The sequence below is a fragment of the Chelonia mydas genome, chromosome 8, assembly GCF_015237465.2.
Source record: "Chelonia mydas isolate rCheMyd1 chromosome 8, rCheMyd1.pri.v2, whole genome shotgun sequence".
Taxonomy (NCBI): Eukaryota; Metazoa; Chordata; order Testudines; family Cheloniidae; genus Chelonia; species Chelonia mydas.
This window is the reverse complement of record NC_057854.1, coordinates 45211643-45224113: the sequence shown is the minus strand read 5'-3', so window position 1 is coordinate 45224113 and position 12471 is coordinate 45211643. Positions and strand designations below refer to the sequence as shown.

At 52.9% G+C, this 12471-nt stretch overlaps 1 protein-coding gene across 5 annotated transcripts in view; it reads right to left on the bottom strand.

Annotated features, from left to right (window-relative positions):
* The window catches only part of LOC102936658 (vesicle-associated membrane protein 4), a 74404-nt gene that overhangs the window by 17623 nt on the left and 44310 nt on the right, over positions 1-12471 (bottom strand). The window contains exon 1 of one of the 5 annotated variants that reach the window (XM_007061247.3): positions 333-2180. The exons of 3 other annotated variants lie outside the window; for them this stretch is intronic. In XM_007061247.3, coding sequence (XP_007061309.1) covers positions 333-900 — 568 coding nt within the window. In that variant the 5' untranslated portion in view covers positions 901-2180. Of the gene's footprint in view, positions 1-332; positions 2181-6404; positions 6959-12471 lie in introns of those variants that run through there. One more of the 5 variants, XM_037906257.2, reaches the window with a different exon arrangement.

Here is a 12471-nt window from a genome sequence, read left to right as displayed (position 1 = left end):
AATGGGAAATAGATTAAGTGATGTGCCAGAAAGTCTGTGGCAGAGCTGGTAATTGATGCCAGGTCTCCTGGCTCCCAGTCCAGTGCATTAACCATCATCCTTTCTCTTCCAGACAATGGTCTAAGGACAGGAATCTAGGCAAGGGAGACTTATTTCCCACACCCCAACTGTACGCTCCAAGGGATAGTCACACACATCCAGGTGCAGACTCTGTATGGGCATCCTCTGCTGCAAAGGAGACAGCAAGGCCATGTGGCCTAGTGGGGCTCAAAGGGTGAACCAGGAGTAAGGGAAACTCAGTGTGAGACTGGGTAAGTTCCCGTGAATCTTACCTTCTTGGGAGCCTTGTTGGGAGTCCTGGGCGGGTGCCTCGCTGACCTGGTGACGTTGGCTGGCCCTCAGCCGAGCTATCTCCTGGGTGCTGCTCTCCAGCCTCCTTCCCAGCTCAGCTTTTTCCTGCTCCAGTCGCCTCTTCTCCTCTTCCAGGAAGGACTTCTCCTGCCCAAGGGTGCTGTAGGCAGCCTCCAGCCTGCTGACTTGAGACTCCTGCTGAGCTCTTTCCATCCTCAGCCTGTCCAGCTCTCTCTGGAGCTCCACGGTGGAAGCAGAGGAGCCCCCTGCACCCAGCGCCACGTGCAGCTGGGTCACCAAGTTCTCCAGGAGGCTCAGCCTGGCCTTGGCCGACTCCAGCTCCGAGCGCTGTGCCTTGCTCTCCCTCTGGAGTTCCCACATGGCTGACGTTTCCTGGCCTGGTTCTGGACAGCTGGCCTCATTCGGGCTGGGGACGACGAATGAGTAGATGCATCTGCTGTTCCTGTCGTTGGCCCTCCTGAGGTGGGCCGTGCTCCCCAGAGCCGCCCGGGTCAGGCCCACTGACAGCAACAGCCAAACCACGAGCATCTTTGTTATGGATGCTGCCCCCGTCGGCACTGCACACAGTACCCGTCAGTAGGAGAGCAGAGCTGCTTCCTGCGCTGCTGGCTACAGAGTGAGGGACGCCCACCAGCTCACCAGAGCTTCATTTATACAGCTGGGACTCAGGGCGGGCGGGGGGAGAGGGTTGCTGTGCCAGAGCCATGGAATAACAGGAACCTTCCAGAGCTGGCTTTAGAATTTCTTAAAGGAACAGCATCTCTGATCCCTACCTTCCCTCCTGCTCGCGGCCGGACTCTCAGCAAACAGCGCAGTCATGTTCAGACTCAAGCCAAGGGTTCCACACGGGGCTGGGGTCTCTGGGTGTAAATCAGGAGTTGCTCTGCTGGATGCAATGGGGTGACACTGCTGTAAAATCAGCGTGAGCGAGAGGGGAATGGAGCACTAGGGTTTTCTTTTCCAATGATAACCTGTCACGCTTGCCAGCCCAGAGAATCAGTGTATTTAGGGATGTGGGGGATACAGCTCCCGTGGAGGGAAGCGGGAGGGATTCACACTAGACTGCTGTCTGTAAGAGAGGATGGGCTGATGGGCTGGCAGGCAGAGAGCTGGGTCAGGCAGGCAGTTGCTGTCTGAGTTGGGTTAAACCTCCGAGTTCTGCACGTATAAGGCCTGTGTTTAAAAAAACCTGTGTAAGGGGAGGTAGCTAGCTAGCCACCTCAGTACATACCCAGGGTCCCGGGTGGGCTTGTACAGCCCACGCTGAAGTCCAAGCTGCTGCGGCTTCACTGCTGTTGGTATCCATGCTAGCTAGATCAAAGTTAGCTCAGGTATGGGTCTCTGTGCTGCAGTCACACACCCTGACTGTGGTGAAGACCTACCCCAAGAGACAGAGGCTGGGAGAAATGTAGCTTCTTTTTTCCCTTAGCAGCTCTAGGAGTGTCAAATCTGCCCTGGTTCTGCTGGAGGGTTCATTGGAGGACTCGAGTGGGTTAGGACGTTTCCGAACCCTTTGCTGAAGGGATGGGCTTGTTCGGTCTTGACCAGCACCAGCCTTTCTCCGGTCCAGGGCAGGGTGTGCGGAGCTCAGCACATTTTTTAACAAGGCAATTTGGTTTTTTAACCGCTCATGTCAGGGTTCCTTCCCCACTCTGAACTCTGGGGTACAGATGTGGGGACCCGCATGAAAGACCCCCTATGCTTATCTCTACCAGCTTGGGTCAAAAACGTCCCCAAGGCACAAATTCTTCCTTGTCCTTGGACGGTACTGCTGCCATCACCAAGTGAGTTAGACAAAGATTTAGGAAAAGCACCACTTGGAGTTCCTGTTTCTCCAAAATATCCCCCCAAACCCCTTCACCCTCTTTCCTGGGGAGGCTTGAGCGTAAACAAGGTGAGCACAGACCAGACCCTGGGGTTTTTAGGACACTAAAAACCCCAATCAGATTCTTAAAAACAGAATTTTTATTATAAAGAAAAAAAGTAAAAGAAACACCTCTGTAAAATCAGGATGGAAGATAAGGCCAGTGGATGTTTGCAGGGCTCCCCTGCTTCCCAAGTGAGTATTAGAAAGAAGTACTCCAAGTAAAAATGCACACCGAAGCATAGCGATGGAATAATGATACCTCGCTCATGTTTGGTGCTTTTCATCAGCAGATCTCAACATACCTTATGAAGGTTGGTTTCATTATCCCAGTTTTACAGATGGGGAAACTGAGGCACAGAGTGGGAAAGTGACTTGCCCAAGGTCATCCAGCCAGGCTAGTGGTAATGCAGGGAATGGAAGCCAGGGAGGTGAAAAATCCACACCCCTGAGTGATGTAGTTCCAATCCAGTGCTTTGTCCACTAGGCCACAGACTAGAGACTAGATTTGTTTGCGGGAAACGTGGAAGCAATCAACACAAAGGTGTCCAGCCATAGGTCTGCAGTGTTGTACATGAATTATAGACTCATAGAATTTAGGGTCATGAGGGACCATCATGATCATCGAGTCTGACCTCCTAAACATTGCAGGGCACAGAACTCATCCACTCCTGTAATAGATACTCCTGGGGGGAATTCTGTGTCACTGCACATGCGCAGAATTTGTCCCCTGCAGATTTTTTGCTTCCTTGCAGCAAAATGACTTTCCGACGGGGAAGCAAAGGGAAGCCACAAGAGTTATCATGTGACCCTCTCCAGCAGTATGTTTCAGGGGCCCAGGGCAGCCGGCAGAGAGGCAAATCACTGTGGGGCATGAGATGGGATTAGGGAAGAACCAGCTGGTGGCTCCTATCCTGCGCCAGGCTCAGCTGCTAGTCCCAGCTGGGATGGAGAGGACAGGACTTCCTCTTCCCCTGTGCAGCATCCAGGGCCAGGTCAGATCCACCCCCAGATTTCTCCCCTGGCTGCAGGAAGCTCTGAAAACTCTCCCTGCCCCCTTCCTGCACCCATTGCTCCTCAGCTGCAGGGGGAGGGATCCCTGTACAGGGAGCTGTTCCCCCATTCACCCAACCGCCGTGCATCCAGATCCCTCATATCCAGACCCTCCTGCCAAGCCTCGCCTCCCCCACTCACAACCCCCCCATGACCCCCACTCCTCCTGCACCTGGACCACCCAGACAAGCCACCAGCATCCAGATCTCCACCCCACCAAGCCCCAACCACCTTCACCTGGACCCCCCCACAGAGTCCCATTACCGTTGCACCCAGAACCCCGCAACAAGCCCCTGTGCATCGAGATCGCCCCTGCACCCGGATCCTCCACTGAGTTGCCCACACCCAGATTGCCCCACACAAAACCCTTTCAACCCACACCTGGATCCTCCCACACTAAACCCCTCCACACTTGGATCTTGCCTTGCTGAGCCTGCCTGCCCACACCTGGTGCACCTGGCATGGAGGGGCAGGGCCCTGGGGTGGTTCTGGGGCAGGTCCAGTCCTTGCACTGTGTCAGGGTTAGGTGCAGCCTCACAGCTGATTCTGTGTCCCTGGGGGGGGATCTGCACTGTGATCTCCTACCTCTGTGCAGCCAGTGGCCTGTGCTCCCTAATGCCTTGCTGGAGCCTCCACATTTATTTGACAAATAAAATTTGCAGAATTTTAAAATAGTGTGTGCAGAATTTTTATTTATTTATTTATTTAGGTGCAGAATTTTTAATTTTTTGGTGCAGATTGCCCTCAAGAATAAATAGACCCCTAACCTCTGGCTGAAGTTACTGAAGTCCTCAAATCATGGTTTAAAGACTTCAAGTTACAGAGAATCCACCATTTACTCTAGTTTAAATCTGCAAGTGACCTGTGCCCCATGCTGCAGAGGAAGTGAAAACCCCCCAGGGTCTCTGCCAATCTGACCTATGGGAAAATTCCTTCCTGACTCCAAATCTGGCGATCAGTTAGACCCTAAGCACATGGGCAAGACCCACCGGCCAGACACCTGGGAAAGAATTCTCTGTAGTAACTCAGAGCCTGTCTCATGTAGTGTCCCGTCTCCAGCAGCTGGGGATTTTTGCTATTGGCAGTCGCCAAAGGGCCATTAAATGCAACCATATTGCAAAGGTGTGTTGCTTTGTATGCAAATTGCAAATATATAGGTACCCCCATATAAAAGCATATAGTTGAAGAAGAAAGCAGTGACGCAGAAACAGAGCTCTTTGCTGGGTCACAGTACACTTTCACAGCCAAGGGGTTGTGTACAAAAAATTGGTTTGATACTGGAAATAAATAAACACAGAGTGACTCTCCAAATAGATACTGGAGTTAAGGGCAATGTAAGCCCAGCAGGTGTGTGTGCAAGATGATTGACATCGCAGCATTGTCTGGGAGATTGTAGTGTGGCGGATTAGTCGCCCACAGACCCAGAGGGGGAGGAGCCCCTCATTGAACCCTGGTGGGCGGAGCCACACCACACTCAACCCTCCCGCTGGCAGTTAGTGGGCGGGACCGGAAGTACAAAAGGCGGGCCGGAGATCTCAGTCCGGAGGTAGCCGCCAGAGAAGCCAGATACCTGCTGTGAGCTCCTGAGCTGGGAGGCTGCTGCAGACCCCAAGGGTGCTGAGGGCTGACGAGGACCATTTACAGACCTGAGCACGGAGGAGCTGCAGGTGCTGACAGAGGCCTTCTTCCCTGATGACCTTCTACAGAGCCAGGTATGTCCGGAGGGGGAGTTGGGAAGTGGCCCAGGGGTAGCTGACCCCAATCTGGCTGCAATGCTGCCAGCTAGTGAGGCAGCGTGACGTGGTCAGGATCCCCACTGACCGAGCGGCAGACCGCTCTGCCACTGCTAGGGCCTTGGGCCGGGACGCAGTGAAGTGGGTGAGCTGGCGTCTTCCCTGCCACCCCAGTGGAGTGGGTGTCCGTCTCCCCCTCTCTTAGGCAAGAAGCCGGCGCGTGTCGGCCCTCTGCCAGAGCTAGGAGGCCCGACTGTTTGCCGCTCAGCATGAGTGCAGGCCTGAGACAGAGACTCTTTGCTGCCCCAACCAGGGGCTCGGCTCTGTAACTGTGTTTGTTGTTCGGCCCTGATCACAGGCCCGAGCTCACGTCTCCCATCGCCCCGCTGATTCCCCACGTCAGGCGACCCTCAGAGACGTAGTGGGGCAGATTGCTGCCCACAGACCCAGAGGGGGAGGAGCCACTCCCTCCAACAGACTACAGAAATGTAGTCTACTTATGAGGAAAAGCCAGGCAAGTAGATGTGGCTGAGACAGCTTGACTGAGTACAGGATGGGCATCCTTGTACGTAGGAGAGTTTAGTGGCCAGGGATCTGGGTTCAACTCTCAGATTAGCCAGCCCTCCAGAGTGACGGCGGTCAAGTCACTTACATGGTCTTGTGCCTCACTGCCCAGTTGTTAAATCAAACTCTAAGTTCTCAAGCAGAATTTCTCTTACTTTGCCTAGCTGTACATTTCATCTATTATTGATGGAAATATTTTTCATTGGTTTGTGTGTGTCTGGGGAAATCAACACTCACTGGTTAAAAATATGCTCTTTCCAAGCTCACGTATGGCCCAAATATCGAAAACCTTCCATTCTTGTTCTTTATGGTATTGGAGCAACGTTCCTGTTGGGGATACTGGGCATGGCCACTAGGTAACTCGAGGGGATGGAAGACCACGAGTGTCGATGAAGCCCCCTCGCACTAGGCCCAAGTGTCCTTGGGGACCCCCCCGCCCCTGGCCTGGAGGCACTCACAGCAGCTATGCGCACTAGGCCCAAGTGTCCTTGGCCCCCCCGCCTGGAGGCACTCACAGCAGTTATGCTGAGGATCTGCAACAATATGCTGCAGAGTCAGACTGCCTGAAACTAAACAAGGCCAAACAGGGCAGATATGGAAGAACAATGCTGAATAAAGCAGCTTTATGTATGATTTAACAGATGGTACAGGGAACTAGCTGGTAACTAGATTGGCTGGCTATATGGATACTTAGAGCAGCTTGCTATTGGATAAGTATGCTGGGAAAAAGGATGTATAAAAGCCTGTGTAACTTCCTGCTCTGTGTGCAGGATCTGAGATTCTATTCTCCCTGTACCTTGTTTGCAGCTGCAAATAAACTTTTCTGCTTCTCCACCCCGTTGTGGTTATTGGGTGACGCACACCGGGTAACGAACCCCTGCTGTTGTTCGCCTCTGGCACTGGGTGCCGGCAACATTCCTATGGGGATTTATTAAGACTAGCTCCCTCCAAATTTGCTGTGACTGGAGACGTGTAGAGGTGTTCTCTCTGCCTGAGGGCAAGTCTATACTTAAAACGCGGCCTTGGTGCAGCAGCACTGATGCAGCTGTAGTGCTTGAATGAAGACACTCTGAGCCGACGGGCGAGAGCTCTCTGGTCGGCGTAGTTAATCCACCTCCCCCAGAGGCAGTACCTGTGTTGATGGGAGAAGCTCTCCCGCTGACATAGTGCTGTCTACACAGGGGGTTAGGTCGGTGTAACCACATTGCTCAGAGGGGTGGATTTTTCACAAAAGACGCTGACCATGGGTAACTTGGTAAATGCCTGACGATAATGGTGCCGGAATATAGACTGGAAGCTCTTTGGGGCAGGGTCATCTTTTTGTTCTTTGTTGGTACAGCACCTAACGCAGTGGCATCGTGGTCCATGACTGCTGGAATTCAGAGAACATAGCAGAGACTGAGAGTATGTCTGCACTACAACTGTAAGTTGACCTATATTAGATTGACTTATAGCCCATACAGTAATTATTGTGGTGGTTCATATCAACATTCCTTCAGTGGTGTGCATCCTCACCAGGGACACTTCCACCGACCTAAGAGGGGCAGTGGGGAGGGGGCGGCTGAGAGCCCAATCTCTCAACTCTGTCGGCAGCTCCCTGTCAGGAGCCTGGCTGCCCCACAGGCTCCTGGGCTAACGGTAGGCTGCCCCCGCTGCTCTCCATTGCCCGCAGGGAGTGGGGGGAAGCTGCCTGGGGCTTCTTGCCCCCCATTGTTCCCTGCTGGGAGCCAGGGGAAGCCACTTGGGGCTTTTTGACCCTCTTCCCCCCACCTTTCCCCCCACCTGCCTGCTCCCCACAGGGAGCCAGCCAGCCGTGTCAATTTCACAGCTCAAGGTTGCCTGGCTCCCAGCAGGGGGTGAGCGAAGGGACCCTCAGGCTTCTCCAGGGGAGCCGGGGTGGGGCGGGAGGGGCTTTCTTGTCAATTCCACAGCTCCTGAGTCACCTTAACTACACCGATATAAGACCTATGCCTCTCGGGGAGGTGGAGTTATGTCGGTGTTGTAGGGCACTTACATCAGCGGGAGCAAGTCTGGAGGGGAGACACAGACATAGTTAGGTTGACATAACCTGCCTTACCTCGACCTAACTGTGTAGTGTAGAGCAGCCCTGAGAGAGATGGATAGGAGGGTAGTGAACCAGTTGGTGTTTATCTGCTGTAAGGCATGAGCCAGAGGCAGTGACCGAGGAGCAGCACTGGTATTCCAGCAGCCAGTCAGCTGGACGAGTGGTGCTGCATTAAAGCCTGCACCCTGATGCCTCTGGAGAAGCTGATCCATTGCCCTGCAGCCCTAGCTTGGCTTTCCAAGGTCTGCAGGCTTCGGCGATGTGTTCAAATCCCCCTTTCTGCATGGTGGGAATATCGAGACAACAGACTGAGTTCTGTCGCTGGCACAGGGGCTCAGCCTGCAATCTCTCCAGTAATGCTGAGTCCCCAGCCTCCCTTGGCAGTTCGTTCCATTGATTAACTCTTCCTACTTTCCTGCGCTCCAACCTATTAATATTTAATTTTCCCTTCTGCTGTGTAAGCTTATTTCTTCTTGTTCTTTTCTTAACAAGTGAATAATCTCTCCCTGCCCTCTTCATAACCTCCACCGCTGGTTCTCTGCGATTTAGCCTCTCTCTCCTTTAGTTCTTTAGCCTCAGCATACCCAACCTCTGACACCACATTCGTTTTAGTGCCATTTTCTCTCCTGTGTTGACCATATTTTTTTAATAACGTGCTCTCAAAACTGATCTGATTGCTCTACCTAATGGTAGCAGGATAATTACTTGCTCATCTTGCACACCATTGTCTCACTAATATCTCCCAGCGGCGGTATTGCCAACTCATGACTTTACTGCAAGACTCATGATATTTGGGGGGGGGGGGAAGGGGGGTTCTGTTTGTTTTTTCTTACAGCCCCAGGGGCCACAGGCGGATGCATCCTTTTTTTAAAGCAAGTCTCTAGCTCTCACGGTTATGTGGAAATGTGACAATGTTCACACTAAAGCGTTAAGGCCAAAATTAAGTCAAACTCCTGATTCCTGGAGACCTGACCCAGGACTTTTGAAAGCAGGGAGGTTGCCAGTGTTGCAGCATGACATGGCCTTTTGTCCTAAATGTCACATGGTTAATGTTCATCCAGTTTATCTGGTGACGCCAATTCATAAAATCTTCTCGATGGTGGTCTAAGCCAAAGTGATGTTTCTGGGTTTATACCTTCTAGCAAACACTTGTAGTTGGTCTTGCTGATTTCAGGGACAGATTTTCCCAACCGCATGAAAGTAGCAGTGCCAGAGACTCCATGAAATCCACTAGGGCCTTAGCTATTGGTATGGATTTCACATGGAAGGTGCTCTGCTACTATGGTACTGGACAGCAGGATAAAACACTAAGATCGTGTGTTTGTTTGTTTTGTTTTTTCTTTTAACTCCCATTGGCTGTTTCTATTAGGTGCTTACATGGTAGCTGAGCAGAGCAATCTTGGAAATCTAATCCGGCCCTTCCCTAGCTGTCAGATTCATATTTATAGATTGATATTCTCAGGCCAGAAAGAACCATTGTGATCATCTAGTCTGACCCCCTGTGTAACACAGGCCAGATAACTGCCCTAAAATAATTTCTAGAGCAGATCTGTTAGAAAATCACCCAATTTTGATTTTAAAATTGTCAGTGATGGAGCATCAACCCTTGATAAATTGCTTCAATGGCTAATTACTCTCACTGTTAAACATTTACACTTTATTTCCAGTCTGAATTTGTCTAGTTTCAACTTCCAGTCGGATTGTGTTAGAACTTTCTCTGCCACATTGAAGAGCCTATTATTAAATATTTGTTCCCCATGTAGATACTTTTAGACTGTGATCAAGTCACCCCTTAATCTATTTAGTTTACCAAAGAGGAGATTGAGCTCTTTGAGTCTAAGGCATATTTATTAATCCTCTAATCCTTTAATTTCACCCATGTGGCAACTGCAGAAGCTTTGAGAGTGAAGAGTGGTTTAGTAATAAATACCCTGCATTTACCTCGCACTCAAAGCACTTTAACAGGGGTGTGCAAGTAGCAGCAGCAGCATTGTAAAGATGAGGAATCTGACTTCCCCCAAGGCCATGCACCAATTCATTGCTACACCAAGTCCTCGCATCTGCTAGTTCAGGGGTGGGCAAACTTTTTTGGCCCGAGGGCCACATCTGGGTATGGAAATTGTATGGCGGGCCACGAATGTTCATGAAATTAGGGTTGGGGTGCAGGAGGGGGTGAGGCTTCTGGCTGGAGGTGCAGGCTCTGGGGTGGAGCTGGGAATGAGGGATTTCGGGTGTAGGAGGATGCTCCCGGCTGGGACCAAGGGGTTCGGATGGCTGGAGGGGGATCAGGGTTGGGGCACAGGGGGTGGGTGCAGGCTCTGGGGTGGGGCCAGAAATGAGGAGTTCAGAGTGCGGGTGGGGGCTCCGGGCTGAGGTGGGGGGGGCCTCCAGCTGGGGGTGCAGGCTCTGGAGTGGGGTTGGGGATCAGGGGTTGGGGTGCAGAAGGGGGTCAGGGGTGCAGGCTCCAGGCGGCGCTTACCTCAAGCAGCTCCCGGAAGCAGCAGCATGTCCCCTCTCTGGCTCCTACAGGGAGGCACGGCCAGGCGGCTCTGTGTGCTGCCCTGTCCTCAGGCACCGCCCCCGCAGCTCCCATTGGCTGCAGTTCCCAGCCAATGGGAGCTGCGGGGGTGCAGCCTGCAGACTGGGCAGCACGCAGAGCCCCCTGGCTGCCCTAAACATAGCAGTGGGGACATGTCGCTGCTTCCAGGAGCTGTGGCACATGCAGAGCAGCCCCCAACTCTGCTCCTCGGCGGGAGCAGGACAAGCCCCAGACCCCACTCCCAGGCGGGAGCTTGAGGGCTGGATTAAATTGGCTGGCAGGCCAGATGTGGCCCGTGTGCCGTAGTTTGCCCACCTCTGGGCTAGTTGCTCTCTGTGTTGAGTAAAGGACTCACGCTTCCCTTTGTCATCCTTGTGCATGTTAAACCTTATTAGTAAGAAATACCATGGTTTTAAATCTATTAAGGATTTGTGTGCTTTAATCTCTTCATTTCCCCTCTGGCTAGCCCTGCTGCACAGAGAACATCCCAGCTCCTTGCAGTGGCGCCAGCTAAAGCCAAGGGGAAGGGACTGTGTGTGACTGACAGCACTTACATTAGCACAGCTGCTAGCAAAATTAATATTTTTTAAAAATGCAATTAAATCTGCCTCATGAACCCAGGGGATGAGAGAGAGCCGGGGGGAGAGGACACATAGACAGGGATGGACACGTGCACGCGCAGTACTGCAACCAGCGACTGCTTTGGCCCAGAGCAGTCGGCTAAGAATCTGAGCCAGTGTAGCTAATGTCTGGCTCTGTGCCCAGAGCAGCCCATCTGTAGCTACACAATGTCATCAGCACACACACACCCCACCTGCCTCTCCCTTGGGCGTATTTCTGGACCCTCAGGTGCCTGCATTGCCAAACCCGGACACATGCATCCCAAGCCGCTCTGAGCCTGAGAAATAAAGTTCCCCAGAAGGCTGAGACACTGTAACCTCAGAGCCAAGTTACCCCAGGAGAAAGGGCTGTCGCTGGCTTGCTCTTTGGCACAGGGCGGGGTCTGAGATGAGCCTCTGTTCAAGGGCGGCATGGCATGTCTACTCCTCATCTCCTAGCAGTTGGCTTAGGGACTGTCATACTGGCCCTCTGTTTAGGATCTAACTTGGGTGGTGGGACCAGGGCCTGGGAAACTGATGGGATTCCCTTAACCCTTCCAAACATTATCCAGCTTTCAAAGGGACAGGATCTGTAACAGTGCCATGTCGGGGGCACGCTAGTTGGGCTCTGCTGATGCGACTTCAGCTTTAACCCTTTCCAAGGCTGCTCTGGTTGGAAATTTGCCTGCCTTGTCACCCACTCCAACGGTTTAAAGCGGTTGACAAGGCAGGCCCAAAGCCAGAGGCAGTGTGTCAAAGCATGCAGATGGCCATGCTGACATACAGGCGCTGCATGGAGCAGCAAGGCCACAGCAGGATGACGTGTGGTTACAGACGACACTGCCCGGAGCTCGTCTGCAGTCCCTGCTCTAGGCACAAGTAGCATCACTTGTCTGTGTCCTGCCGGTGTCTAAGTACAATTTGCCTGCGGTGCATGTAGGACCCCATTAACGTACACAGATGTGCCTGTGTCTTGCCAATGCCACAGCAGGGCTCCAGCCCCACAGATCTCCCTAACTGTAAATACTTTTGTTTGACAAGGAGAAAAGCATGGCCCCAGGTGGGCGAGAGGTAGGGTTAGAAGGACGGGAGCTGACAGGCTCTGCATTTTACAGGCAATCAGTCTAAGTCTGGGCTCAGTATGTTAGTCGTATGGCTTACACATCTTTGCCTGGAAGGGCTCGCTTTACAGTACACAAGGCCTGACGCTGGCCCAGATGGTCCATGTCACACACGTGTAATTATTCTCAGCTCCATGTAATCAAGCTCAGCTCCGACCACTGCTGCATGTCACCAGGACCCAGGGCCTCGGACCGGAAGGGGTGGGGCTGGGGGAGGTCAGCCTCCCCCAGCCAGCCCATCCACGCTGCCTGGCCCGCGCCTCCTGGGGCCCTTTTAAATCACCAGCCCCAGCACAGCTGCCCCTTTTGCCCACCCCGTCAGTGGCCCGCGGGGTCGGGGGGCAATGATGTTGAAGTGCTGCAGGGGGAGTGCTTTAAGCAGGGTCCTTTGCCTTTAACATTGCTGCCCCTTTTGCACCTCTCCCCCGCCCCATCAGCAGGGCCACTGACGGGGCTGCGGTGGGGCAAAAGGGGCAGCGCTTTAATCAGGGTCCTTAAAGCACTGCCGCGGCAGCATTTTAACATCGGCTGCGTATGGGCCGGTACCGACAGCCACTTTTT